The following is a 13,898-nucleotide window of genomic DNA, read 5'->3' on the forward strand; positions in this document are numbered from 1 at the left end:
AAAATTATTAGTCGCTGTAATAACCGTCTGCGAGTTCGTTAATAAGTTCTCGATAGATGTGAGTATCCATGATGCCGCCGCGAAATAGTCGCTGACGGATATCAGCCGCTTCATTAATTATTTCCGGAGAGTTATTTCCAGCTCGTTTTCCTCCGATGAGAACTTCTAGCCGTGATACATCATTGATGATATTATCAGGGCAAACAGCTAGACCAGATCCGGTTTTTGGTTGTTGTTCTACAATTCTTGGGGCTAAAACATCTTGCGGTAAACTTTCAGGAGATGTTGTTAAACCAATTATCGGCGACATAGTTGGCTTGGATTTTTGACCACGTGGACTTTGTTCAGATGCAACTTCATATTCACTTAACGGGACTAGGTCAGTATCTGCTATCCTCCGCCGTTGTTGTTGTAAAGACGCAGAAGGTTTCTGCTGGGAGAATTCTAGTTGTTTTACCTGTTCGTTATAAACTTCTTTTACTTCTTCAAGGAGACTTCTGTATTCTAAATCATCGTCTCTGGCTTGTTTTTTTGTTTTTATATATACGATATATCCATTTAATAAAATTATCATCATTCACGGTTTCAAAACCGGGTTTTAAGATACTAGATTTATTAAATATACCAATTAATATTTTTCTGGGCAGTTCTTCTCTTGGAGTTTTTCTGACATCTTCAGCAAAACCCTCCCTAAATTTTGCAATCAGTCCAGTATTTTCTGATATTGGTTTGGACGCAAGTTCAGTACGAATTTGCCCAATACCTTCAAGTATTTCTCCGACGGCGGATGGAGGTTGAGTTGTTGGATCTCGTAAAATCTTTTCAATTTGTTTGGTTCTTCTATCAATTTTTTCAGTCCGCGCAGCAGTTTGTTTTATCGTTGGAAGAATACCTTGTTTTCGTTGTTCTTCTTGTTCTCGCAGCCTCCGCTGTCGCTCCGCAACATCCGCCACCTCTGCAAAAGTCTTGGGTTCTCCCAGTAAAGCTCGCTCAGTGGTCACCGCAGCTTTTTCAGTGGCTGTTGTAACGAGTTTAAATAATTCTTCTACACCTGTTGCAAATTCAACTTGTGCTTGCTGCCGTGCTTGTAATTTTTCTCTGACACTATCTCGCACAGGAAGAAATATTTTTATTGCTTCTAATCGCTCTCGAGCTAGTTTAGCGGAATGTGATTCTCCAATGTTGGCCATTATTGTTAACCCGAATTTTTAATTCACAACAGAAATCCTAAAATGATTAGCAGCAGAGGGACTACACCACAAAGTGTTTCGTCGACGTCACCCCGCGAAGAAACTGTTTTCGATAGCGAGTTATTCGCCGCTGTCAAAATAACCCTTCCGGCCAGAAAAGAGGATTTAGTCATCATAGTTTCTGGCTGGAAGGGTTTATTTTGCGAAATAAGACCTTCTATCGGAAAGGTTTTTGATAGATGGTCCTATTTGACTTTAAGGTTGGTGGGCTCAGTCCCTCTGCTGCTTTTTTTCACGATTTTGTTTGGATGGACCTTGTACTAATAAGTGTTGCCTTTCTACTTTCGTATGTGTGTCTTGTCTTGTACAAACAATTTTTTTGGATGAACTTTCTTTTTCCTTCTAATTTCGTCATCAAAACAAATTCACATATTTAGCATATTTTTTGCTCTTTTTACTGCTCCGTTTCTACTATATTTGCTACATTCTACAACCTCATTTTCCTTCCAAACCTAAAAATACTTATGCTCCATGATTATTCTATCCATGTATTTTTCTTTCTCCATTTAATCAAAAGGTGTTCTGAATGTTCCCAACTGTTAAAATAAATCATCGTGACATTTGCATTTCACCAATGCAAACTTACCCCGATTCATTTCTTCAGTCTTAAAATTTTCATCTTGCCAAAAGTATTTTTGCTTGTCTGACAGTAAGAACTCCTGTTCCTAAACTATGCAATATGTATCAGTTTCACCTATTTTATATTTATAGGTTACTACGTTTAAGGGGAAAATATGAACGAGGTTTTATTTAGTAATACTAGAAAACTTTGGAAGTGGAGTATTACTCTGAAAAGAGAAGTTCATATTTTATCATACAAAAGTAGTTCTTAATACACGATATTATTTTGGGACACACGTGTCGTGCAGTGTAAAGCTGTGCAACATGGAACAATACTACACAATTCTGACAACGTAACGGTAACTGAGACAAAAGCGTGAGCAAATAATAATTTAGTGTTCCAAAGGAAACCCATTCTCCAATAAATTGGTCCATAACTTTGGTCTCTTTTCTTCTTTGCTTGATTCAACTAGGACATGTTAGTGGAGCTATCATATGTAGAGTCTTCGAATAATTTAGGTAAAATATCCATTTGTTATGTTACCCTCGTTCTGAGTAATGTATTTTTTCACTATGGTCTTTAGCGGTCTTTTTAACCGTTTCATCACAGATACATTTTTTTTGCAGAGTACGTTCAGAGATAGCTGATTGTTTGTGTTGTGTTTTTTTTTTTGGCCAACAGCTCTTAAACTGTTTTCATGACAAAATCTGCTTCTTAATCAAACTTTAGCTATTCAGTATTTTTTTTGAAACATTGTCTACAAGCATGATTTTTGTAATCTATCTTGTTTTACCTTCTCTTCCTGTGAATATTGGGAGGAAACCTTTCTCATAAACAAAATGCATTTGTGTATGTTGTTACTTTTCTTGTACGTTTGTATATCAACTATACCTGAAAGGTTGTTTAACCGTCAATATGACTGAGATAAATCTATGTACATGCAAAACAACATGTTCTCTATTTTTGTGAAGTGTAAGCATTGTATTCATTTGACCATACCTGCAGTATTAATTTTTTTTTATTTCAGTTTCTATTTTCTTTTCTTTTTTGTGTGGCCGTAGATGGCAGATAAATTATTTCTCTCAGGACCGTAGAAAATCTATTGCTTTTGTCTTTAATTTAAAACGGTGTTAAAATATAAATGAATATATCATATGTACCGTAATATAATCTGATTTTATCAAGTCATCTGCATTCAAATCTATATATTTACCTATATCAAAGCGGCCACGGGTAGGCGAGTGGTCTCACGCGCTCGCATTTTACAGATAACTTATTATACTGGCCGCCATGTATATACAGCGTATCGTGTGCGAAAAAAAATGGCATTAAAACCACGACAACATCAAAAACCTATATCAAATACACAACAGATGTCTTCGCTTCTGTTTGAATCTTGTTTAGAAGATTAAACTATTTTTGTCATTTTATAAATTATTTGACCCAACCTGAAAATAGTACAAGTCCGAATCAGATATGCACCACAGTGAGTTGTTGTCAAGGAAGTAGGGGAAATGATTTTAGAGAGACGCGAACAGCGTCCGATCAGACTGATTCTTTTTCTGATCAAAGATTAATTTACATGTCTGAACGTAATGCGATATCCTTTTATTTTTACCTTGCATGCATATGTAGATTCAAACAACTATCAACTATCAACTATACGAAGCGAATATTTTCTTACATCATCTGCCCGTGTCTTACATCATGTGCCCGTGTACACGTGGCGAGGATCTAAAGAGGAAATATCGCATATCACGTAACATTGCGACATTTACAAAGCATAAATACATTTTCTACCTCAACCTCACATATTAGTCGTTTTTATTGTTGTAGGTACAACCTCTGCAGCACACACAATCAAACTCGCATGACCTGATGGGAAATCTTATATTTTCCACTTGAAAATATAAGGATATACATTTCACATGGCGAAAATATAGGAATGAAAAAAAAAATATGAAAATTACTTCGCCATTATCTCCTTATATTTCAAATGCAAGTATATAATAAATGATTGTATTTTATAATGGTCTATTCTAATTTAATATCTCATATTCTCAAAGATTAGAAAATAAACATTCCTGCTGGTCTTATTTTCATTATGTATCCATTTTGTGTGCATTATTTGATGGAACTTTCGTCACGTACTTGGAATGAACAATGCAATTTAGTTTTACATGATTCGCAAGATAAAAAAATTATTTATATCATATTTTATATGTAAGAAGAATCCACTCCACGCTACAGCGTGTGGACTTTTAGTTAATTTGATAAATGTTGATTACTAGATTATGTTTGTACTAATTAATAACTTACATCACGTGGAAGATTTGGTGGCTAGCGACCATTGACCAATCACACACGGCACATGATTATCATGTGCCTCTTTGCACTGCATATATATTTCCAGTAAGATAGTAACAACGTCACTAAGTCGTTCGAAGACAGACATACAGGAAGGTGAATTGATCTCTCTCTCTCTCTCTCTCTCTCTCTCTCATAGTAATATTAATAATAATAATAATAATAATTAATAGCATTTGCCTCTCCAGTTTGTTAACCCCGTTTAAGTTATACAATACTTTCTGCTGTGCTATTCGAGTTCATGCAGTCATTGACAATAATTAATACATTTTATCCTTTAAAAACTTTTGGAACTGAAATTATGATACATAAGCTTATTGTTTAATTTTATCAGGCTATATATCCAGTCCGTTGTTAAATTTCATTAATGTATATTTATTTCACTGTTTTATATGCGGCACGATACGTCTTTAGTTGCATTTGTGCTTTTGCAAGGAGAATATACCAAAATAATTCTTCAAGAAGCATCGTCTAATTGTAATCTCTATTACTGATATAGTAGTAAAACTTCTACTTTATGTGTGCAAATACCTCAATATAGTTATCGTTTTGTAGTCCGTGCTATTTTACCTTCAGTACTGTATTAGTTCGCTGCCATTTTCCGTCCACTGATGATGTCACTCCACCACCACCCACCCCAATCCATTTCATCTTCTATCACTTCAATGCTACTCACAGGCCATACCCTTTTATATGCTAACGAGGAGAGGTAATCCGTTATGAGGAGTTGGTATCATGTGTACAAAATATTTCCGGGTTAAATTTTCGGTAAAAAAAAATCTTGCGGTGTTCCTGTTGGATACACTCTCCAGTGTAACCATTATTTTGAGGCCAATATTAATTTCGTAGTTCGTTTAAATCCGCTCAGTAATATCTGTAAAATGAATACGACTTATCCGTTATATCAGTTAGTGATATATTATGAATGCGATGGCTGAAAAGTGGGCTAAGGTCATTCGCTTATCAGTCACCACGGGTTAGTTAAATGTTTGCTGATAACAATATCTACATGAGCCCAGAAACAATTGTTCGTATTTGATATCGCAAAACTTTTAATATGATAAGTTAGTGAAAAGTTCACTGTTGTCCTTACAATCCACCATTGCTAAAATCAATTTAAAGTTCATCCATTAAAAGGGGAAGCAGCTATCATTATTCTATATTTAATTCAGCAAACTCCACCTTTAAATATTGAGGTACATGTTCCCGAATTGGCAGAAATATTCATATAAATATTTGGAACTGTAGTTTTTAAGCGAAGGTAAACATTTACGCATTTAATGACTTTTTAATGTGTGTTGTTTTAATCACTGGAATTTAACCTCTTAAAACAATACCAATAGGAGACTACTTGCCGCCGTTTGGATTTCCATTTCATAACTTGTGCACCAGATGAAGACAAGTGTACTGGACAATGCCTTAACATCTCGTAGAGTCGGCAAGGGTGCCTCTGTAAGTCACTGACTTTTGAACCCTACCTCGCATCCAAAGATTCTTACTTGTCGGCCGCAGTGGACTGTCTCTAGGCAAGGCCCTATACTCCAATTTCTTTGCGCTGTATCAATTAGTAACTGATGTGACATTAAACACCTGCAAAATTAAACCCATTCGGAAGTGTTAGCAGTAGCCATTGGGGTGCGGCAGGGATTTGTTCGGTTGGCTTTGACAAAGTATTCTCTTTACAAAATGCTTGTATTACACAAGCTTCCTTTCGAGTTCAAGTCCTTCAAGTGTCTGACGTTACTTCAATTCTTCGTGTCACTTGCTGTTTTAATGATGACGAAACTCTTAAGATCTCACTATCAGTAGCATACTAATCGGGTTAAGGTAACCTGGGCTCTGCATTCAATTATCAATAGTTATTGTGCTAATTTGCAGTGAAATGGGTATTACCGTTGTCGCATTTTTGCTGGGCCTTCAGACAGGAGCCTTGTTCAATCAAAGCAACACGTACCTATCATTTTAATAGATAAACGTTTTTGTTACAGATGATATGATTAGCATTTAAGTGAGTCCCATAGGTGCCGCTTCGTCCGATTGAATCAGAATTGTGTTCGTGTTTTAATGCCAATATACTTTTGTTGCAGATGTACCGTTTCGCAGTTGTTCTCAGCCTTCTGGCCGCCGTTACGGCTGGTCCAATCAGCAGTGAGTTTAACGAGGACTGGCAAGCTTTCAAGGCTACATACGGAAAAGTGTACCAGCCACAGGAGGAAACTCTAAGGCAAATAACTCTCTCTCTCTCTCTCTCTCTCTCTCTCACACACACACACACACACACACACACACACACACACCGCGATCACTATTTTAATGCTACGTGATGTGCACCTCCCTTAAAGTTGAACTAAAGGGATTCCAATTCATCCAGCACCAATAACAAAACGTCATTTATGCACACGATATGGACATGTATTATCTCCCTTTATAAAGCTGTCATTTCTTAGAATATTATGTGCAATTTGTTGAGAAGGTGTTTGCTCTTGATGCTGTCATTTGACCTTTCAGTATGGATGCTCGGTTCATGGCGTTACTAATCTGATATTATTCGCAAGATTACAGAGATCTAAGAATCCGATATATTGGAACCACCACAAAAACACCAATATATATATATATATATATATATATATATATATATATATATATATATATATATACAGTAAGACAGAAAGAGCCAGAGAGAGTTTACAATGAGGATTTTCCGTCAATATAACAATACAGAATATGTCTATTTCTACGTTCCACAGGCGAATTATCTGGGAGGATAACATCCGGTACATTCAGAAACACAATATGGAAGCCGACAGGGGAATTCACACTTACTGGTTAGGAGAAAATGATTATGCCGACATGGTATGATACACTAAGATAAATAACTGTGCAATGAAATTACTATTTTATATTCCAGTATCAATCTTTTTGCCCGTTCAAGGAAGGAAATTCACCAGAGATAAGAATATATTCATAACAGAATCGATGTGTCGTCTGAATTTTACTAGAGATTGGTTGTTCCTGAATTCCTCTTTCATTATCTAATATCAGTTTTTCTTTGCGTTATAAAAACTTTAAATAACATCTAAATTTTGTTTTTCATGTGGTCTCCGACAAGATCTGCTTGCAATGAAATTTACGTTATAATTGATAAATAGACTGTGCCTTGAGCCTGAATTGTTTGTGGGTTAATTTCTAAAAAGACTGTGCCTTAAGCCAGAATTGTTTGTGTTTTGTCTTTCTCCTCCTATTTCAGACATTAAATCTTGATCTTGGTTTTTATTTTACGTGACTTAAGCATTCTCATAATCAGTATTTAAAACCACTAAGGTGGACTAAGTGGTTAGAGCTTCTACCTCTGACGCTGGAGGTCGCGAGTTCGAACCCCTGCCGAGTCATAACAAAGACTTCTAAAAATGATACGAGCAGCTGCCTCGCTTGGCGCTCAGCAATAAGAGGTTAGTGCTATTACTGGTCAGCCTGCTATCAAGATACTGTGGCATGTTGTGACATGATGCATCATGTCTGCGGCATGATGCCCCAGTGCTAGACATGAACTACCATACTGATGACATCGTAGTGATATAACTAAAGTGTTAAACCTACCTTAAAAATACACACACACACACACACACATACACACACACACACACACACACACACAGAGTATTTTTTAAATCTTCATTTATGCAAATTCTTGATTAACATTATCAATTTTGGCAATGTTGGCATTATCTGGGAGACATAGCTAATTGTTTGTTTTTTTTAAATTAACTCTTCAAAATTGTTTGCACCTTTTTTAAATTATAAGGAAAGGTGCTCTTTGATTCAAATTCACAATTAGCTTTGGAAAATATGATTTTGGTTTATTATGTGATAAGGGTATTTAATATAAGCAATATTGTTTGCTTATCTCCACAGACACATGAGGAGTTCGTGAAGGTCATGAACGGCTTCATGATGACTAACAGAACCTCCAATGGATGCGGTCATTTCATGGCCCCAAGTCATGTGCGGCTTTCAGATTTTCCAAGCGAAGTTGACTGGAGGAAAGAGGGATACGTCACACCCGTTAAAAATCAGGTACGGTTAGGGTATCGGATAATATTGGCCAGTAACCTGTATAATAATTTCTCTTAATGTTTGTGAGTTTCGAACCATTGCTCGAACATGTGGGAAAATATTGAACCCATGTAAATGTTGAGGTGTGGCGGGTGGGGTTGGAATGTTTCCAAAGCTTTGTATGGAAACTGTTTCGTATATGACGGTTATTCTTGCCAAGATAGTTATTTCATCAATTACTAATTAATAAGAAATCATGTTCTTTTACAATATATAACACTTGATTAGATTTTTAAGATGTGTTAATTGCTCTTTTCAAAAGTTTTTTTTTTTACATAGGTATGAGAATATATGCAACTATATCATGAGAGCGTTTGAAGGTACCTTTAGTTGCTTCTTGTATCGAAACGTATACCATCATTATCGACTGACATTGTTGAATACTAGCTGAATACAGGTATCTATCGACAATCTTTGGTAGGCGGTGTGGATAACATTTTCCTCTCATCCTCTTCAGTGTAATATTGGTAAACAGAAATTCAAAATGGCCACTCTTTTTGTGTCAGAACTTGATTATCGGAAAGATTGAAATACTGGCGAAATCAGTTCTGTAGGATTACTCTTTAACAGCGTCACATTTCTCAAACTTTCTTGATTCGTTCCCAAAAAATGGATTGGTATTGACTTAGTATGCGTGGTAGATTTTGTAAGAGAGGTCACTCAGTGTTGAGAAATTTGCAAACTTCCTTTTCTTTCATACAAACGAATAGAACTGAGATTTATATTTATTCGGGCGGAGAAAATAGACGAAATCCAATGGGACTGGATATGTATACCTCGATCAATACGAGACCGACAGTAATCGTAACCTCTTAATTGTAGTTCAAAGTAACTGTAATTGGTTATTAGTTTCTAGCAAGTACAAGCAATTGTAATTGGTACTAATTTTCTACGCAATCACAGGAATTGTAATTGGTTACTAATTTTCTAAGAAGTCACAGGTAACAGTAATATGTACTAATTTTGTAATAATCACAAGCAATTTTAATTGCTTATGGATTTCCGAAGGAACCACAAGTGATTATGTTTAGGTACTAATTATAATGGTAATGACAAATGATTGTAATCTGATATTGCTTACTTATTAGAAGTAATGTGGTTTAATCAAGTACAGTCAAAACTCAAGTAATGAAGATTACTTTATGTTATTAGAAGTAATGTGGTTTAATCAAGTACAGTCAAAACTCAAGTAATGAAGATTACTTTCTGTTATTAGAAGTAATGAGGTTGAATCAAGTACAGTCAAAACTCAAGTAATGAAGATTACTTTCTGTTTACAAAATAATTACAGTTTCAAGAACACGTTCTTACAACCAATTTAATTTCTGTCAAAATTGATCAGTAAACAGGCATGCGATTATATTTTGAGGTATATGCATTTTATAAAAATATTTCTGACTACAGTCGTAGAAATAGACTCATTAATAATGTTGCATTTAATTAAGTTTTAGTGTTTTAATGAGATATTTTAATCATAATAAGTTCCAGTCCACCTGCTTGTACATAAAAGAACCCGTGTTTAAACTTGAATAATATAATATCAGTTGTATATTGAATTGGAGATTACACGATTATTTAAGTTCACAGTTTACACTTAATGACATTATTATGTAACTAAAATGGAGTGTGTTTAGGGCCTACTCGTCTCTGCCCCACCTAACCTACATGGACCCAAGAACTAATGAAACTTACTATCCCACCTAACCTACATAGTCCCAAGGATAAATAAAACTTACAGTTGAATACGTATTTATATACTCTTCTTATACCTCTAGACCCCGTGCCCCACATAATACTCCCACTCTAGATGCGTTTTTGTGTGTATAATTTCAAAGAAGACTTTCAGCATCCATTTGGTTCTTACAGGAACAGTGTGGTTCTTGCTGGGCCTTCTCCACGACTGGGTCACTCGAGGGTCAACACTTTAAGAAGACCGGACAGCTCGTGTCTCTCTCCGAACAGAACCTTGTGGACTGCTCACAGAAAGAAGGTATTGGGCCCGTGATACAAACATCATTCCGAAGCATTTTACGTTGAGTTGGGTTCGATGATACGGTGAATGATTTGGAACTTTAATGGAGCAAAAACATTGCGATAGAAGATCAGTCTAAAACCTAACGGGTGGGAAGGTAGTTGTGTTACATGAACCAAATAAGTGGTTACATATTTCCTAGCCTTATTATTTATAGAGCCGGTTTGTGGAAGTGGAGGGAGGAGGTGTTTTTGGTTTGGTTATTTTTTGCGGGGGTGGGGGGTGTTCAAGCAAATGCATACTGCACCTTAACCTAAATGGACACAGCGCAAGGTGTGGAAAATGTAACGCAAAAGCTTACCCATTCATCATCAGCTTTACGTTCAAAACAAAAATGGTGGCAGGTTGTAAAACTTAAATGAAGCAAAGCCACTGATTAAACAGGTCACACAGGTCCTAGCAAGAATGACCGGATTTCAAACTGAAATCCTTCTTAATGGACATGTCTGAACAGCAATTTAGCCGTGAACTGCACTGTTGGTGTGCCTTCCTGTTTAGGCTGTAGGTGTGGATGAATTCGCTGATGTGCGCACGTGCTGAGACCACATTTGTTTGTGAATGTGTGTGCATGATTTGGATTTTTAACGTAGCTTTAACAATTTTTCAGTTATATCCCTACGATGTTTGCAGTGAGGCAGTTTATAGTGATGTCTAGCACTGGGGCATTATGCCGCAGACATGTAGCATGATGTCCCATCTAGTCACATTATCCTGACACCAGGCTGACCAGTCCTAACATTAACTTCTTAATGCTGAGCGAGGGAGCTGTTTGTACCATTTTTATAAGTCTTTGGTATGACTCGGCCGGGGATCGAACTCACGACCACATTTAAGATTGACAACATATGTAAATTATCTTGACTTGATAATGCAGATTGTCCAAGATATGAAAGACTATATCTCTTGAGCAGACGGCACTTTTAATATTCCATATTTTTGAGGGACATAAAAGTACAAAGATTTCCATTTTTAAAACTTCTCTGTCCATAACCCGCTGATGGCTGTGGAATGTAAAGTAGGTCCAATTGTACCTAATCACTCATAAAGTAAATAAAGTCCGAATGGCTTTATTGTTGTTGTTGTGGGGTTTAACGCTATTTTTAAGTACAAGATAGGATATATATGGCGGCAGGTATAAATGGTGGAGGAATAACACTTTAAAACCCAGGAAAGAACCACCGACTCACGAGAAGCTACTGGCAAGCTTTCTCACATAACCACATTAGCCGAATCCGACACTCGAATCCACGTAGACAATGGTGAGATGGCAGTGATCCGTAACGGTTAGCGCATTAGACCACTCGGCCACTCGGGGACCCTTCTGAAGGAATTTACGTTAACTTTGTGAGTGATAGGTAACAATTTACACATCGCTAAATACACAACCATGACCATTTAATCCTATGTGTGTGTGTGTGTGTGTGTGTGTGCAAAAGTAAGAACTAAACTCAACAAAGTATTTTTTGTCCAGGCAACCATGGATGTGGTGGTGGTTTGATGGACAACGCTTTTCAGTACATCATCCTTAACCATGGTATCGATACCGAAGATTCCTACCAATACACAGCCAGGGTAGGTTGTCTGTCTATCTGTCACACACACACACACACACACACACACACACACACACGTATCTTTGACAATATAAACACATTTCAAAGTCTTGAACTTAAAAAAAAATGAATTATCTAAAATAATACTACCGACTTAGATCTGCGATGGTACTGTGATAAAATAGTTATCTTGTACGGGACATGGTATATTATTATATATTGCAATCGAAACAGGACTTTCATTCATATAGATCAGTTCAAACTGAACATCACTTGATACATTTTTAATGTATTTTGTTCAGAAAAGAGCAAATAGAGAATTGATGATCTAAACTGTTTATTGATGAAAAAACTAGCTCTACGATGCTGCATATGATTATGCGCAAGATACAAGAATGTCAAAGTTATATTTTTTTAAACGTACCCCGGAATTGTTTTGTCGACATGAGTGTCAGTGCGTACTTCTACTAATATCGCTAGAGAGAAGAATGTAATCAGCACAGTAGATGTGATTATAAATTTTCATGGATAGGTGTTGCGGTCCAGAAATTTTGTATCTTGATAATATAATCAAAAACAGAACGTTCTATAATTAGATTATTATTGTATAAAGAAATGTGTTACAATGTATATATGATTGACATTCACGTTGCTTTTTACTCCATTGAAAGGACGGAAAATGTAAGTTCAAGAGCCAATCTATTGGAGCCACCGAGGTCAGCTGCATGGATATCCAGAGCCAGAGTGTATCGGATCTTCAGAAGGCCGTAGCAACTGTGGGCCCCATCTCAGTTGCGATGGACGCGAGTCACCGATCGTTTCAGCTGTACAAGACAGGAATCTACTCCGAGCCTGCATGCAGCCCCACCCAATTGGATCATGGCGTTCTGGCGGTGGGATATGGCAGCCAGAGCGGTCAGGACTACTGGCTCATTAAGAACAGGTACACACACAGACAGACAGAGAGACATTGTTTCTAGAGTCAATAAACCTGAGTGAAATTCCGATTATTTCTTACGAGGCAGATGATACATTTATCTCCGGAGGAAATCTCTTTACTTGCTAATGTAGGCGACATAAAACTGTAATCAAGCGGATACATCCTTATAAAATACAATACTCAACACACTGGCAACATGGTTTGATTTCACATGCAAAGCTTAAAGAAAATACAAGTTCAATTGTTTGCAAAATTGTAGTGCTCTTATTCCGGACCTATTTAATAACACGGTTGTACAACGATTAAACGTCGTCGTCGAATTGCTTGTCACGTGCTAGCATGAATATCGAACTATTCAATTTTCTTTTTAAAGTTTTTTACTTATCTATCCATTTCAGCTGGGGCACCGTTTGGGGAATGCAAGGTTACTTTATGATTGTCCGAGATCAGAGGAACATGTGCGGTGTAGCCACTATGGCCAGTTTCCCCACGGTGTAACGAGAACATTGTCATGTGTGGCATGTGGTGAACGGATCATCATCTCGGTCGAGCATGTGCTTACTGTACTTCTAAGTGCTTGATGGTTTCTTGAATGATCTGATTTATGAACGATTTTTGTATCCTGTTGAGAAAATAAAATCTGTAATAAAGTTAAACATTTTTATTTATTTTCAATTCAAATATGTCGTGTTTGGTACCACAAGATGAAGTATATCTGGGATGACCGCAGTAAAATAAAATTGTATTTATTTTATATACCACACTTTTTCCAGAATCGAAGTTTAAAAGATTAAACTCACTCCTCGACACAACACGCTCACCCCATCCCCTTTTCGTAAATTCGCCTCACTTTAAATATACATCACTTAATAAAGTGGTAGGATTGAATTAACCTAATCTGTTGCAGTACATTGCATTTTGTCATAATGTAAGTTATTTGACCCTATCTGAAAACGATGCAAGCCCATTTCAGCAAGGTACCACAGTTTGTCAAGGAAGGAAGGGGACATAATTTCAGAGACGCGAACGGCGTCTGGTCAGCTTTCTTTATCAGAGATTATTTTCAATTTGTGAAATA

The 13,898-nt window shown here is 36.6% G+C and overlaps 1 protein-coding gene across 1 annotated transcript; it reads left to right on the forward strand.

Moving 5' to 3' along the window:
* The first annotated feature begins 4,167 nt into the window (after positions 1 to 4,167).
* Positions 4,168 to 13,476, forward strand: LOC149793156 (cathepsin L-like peptidase). The gene is made up of 8 exons (XM_089967086.1): positions 4,168 to 4,275; positions 6,267 to 6,403; positions 6,930 to 7,035; positions 8,095 to 8,256; positions 10,162 to 10,285; positions 11,799 to 11,899; positions 12,552 to 12,823; positions 13,219 to 13,476. Exons 2-8 carry the CDS (start codon positions 6,267 to 6,269, stop codon positions 13,316 to 13,318), a joined length of 1,002 nt encoding a protein of 333 aa, XP_089823212.1. The 5' UTR covers positions 4,168 to 4,275; the 3' UTR covers positions 13,319 to 13,476.
* The last annotated feature ends 422 nt before the right edge of the window (positions 13,477 to 13,898 follow it).

The sequence above is a fragment of the Sinohyriopsis cumingii genome, chromosome 8 (assembly GCF_028554795.1).
Source record: "Sinohyriopsis cumingii isolate HCF-2022 chromosome 8, ASM2855479v2, whole genome shotgun sequence".
Classification (NCBI taxonomy): Eukaryota; Metazoa; Mollusca; class Bivalvia; order Unionida; family Unionidae; genus Sinohyriopsis; species Sinohyriopsis cumingii.

Coding starts and splice junctions, on each gene's coding strand:
- LOC149793156 (XM_089967086.1), top strand. CDS start 6,267: ATGTACCGTTTCGCAGTTGTTCTCAGCCTTCTGGCCGCCGTTACGGCT. Junction 7,036..8,094: donor AAAATGATTATGCCGACATG/GTATGATACACT, acceptor TTATCTCCACAG/ACACATGAGGAGTTCGTGAA. Junction 12,824..13,218: donor TACTGGCTCATTAAGAACAG/GTACACACACAG, acceptor TATCCATTTCAG/CTGGGGCACCGTTTGGGGAA.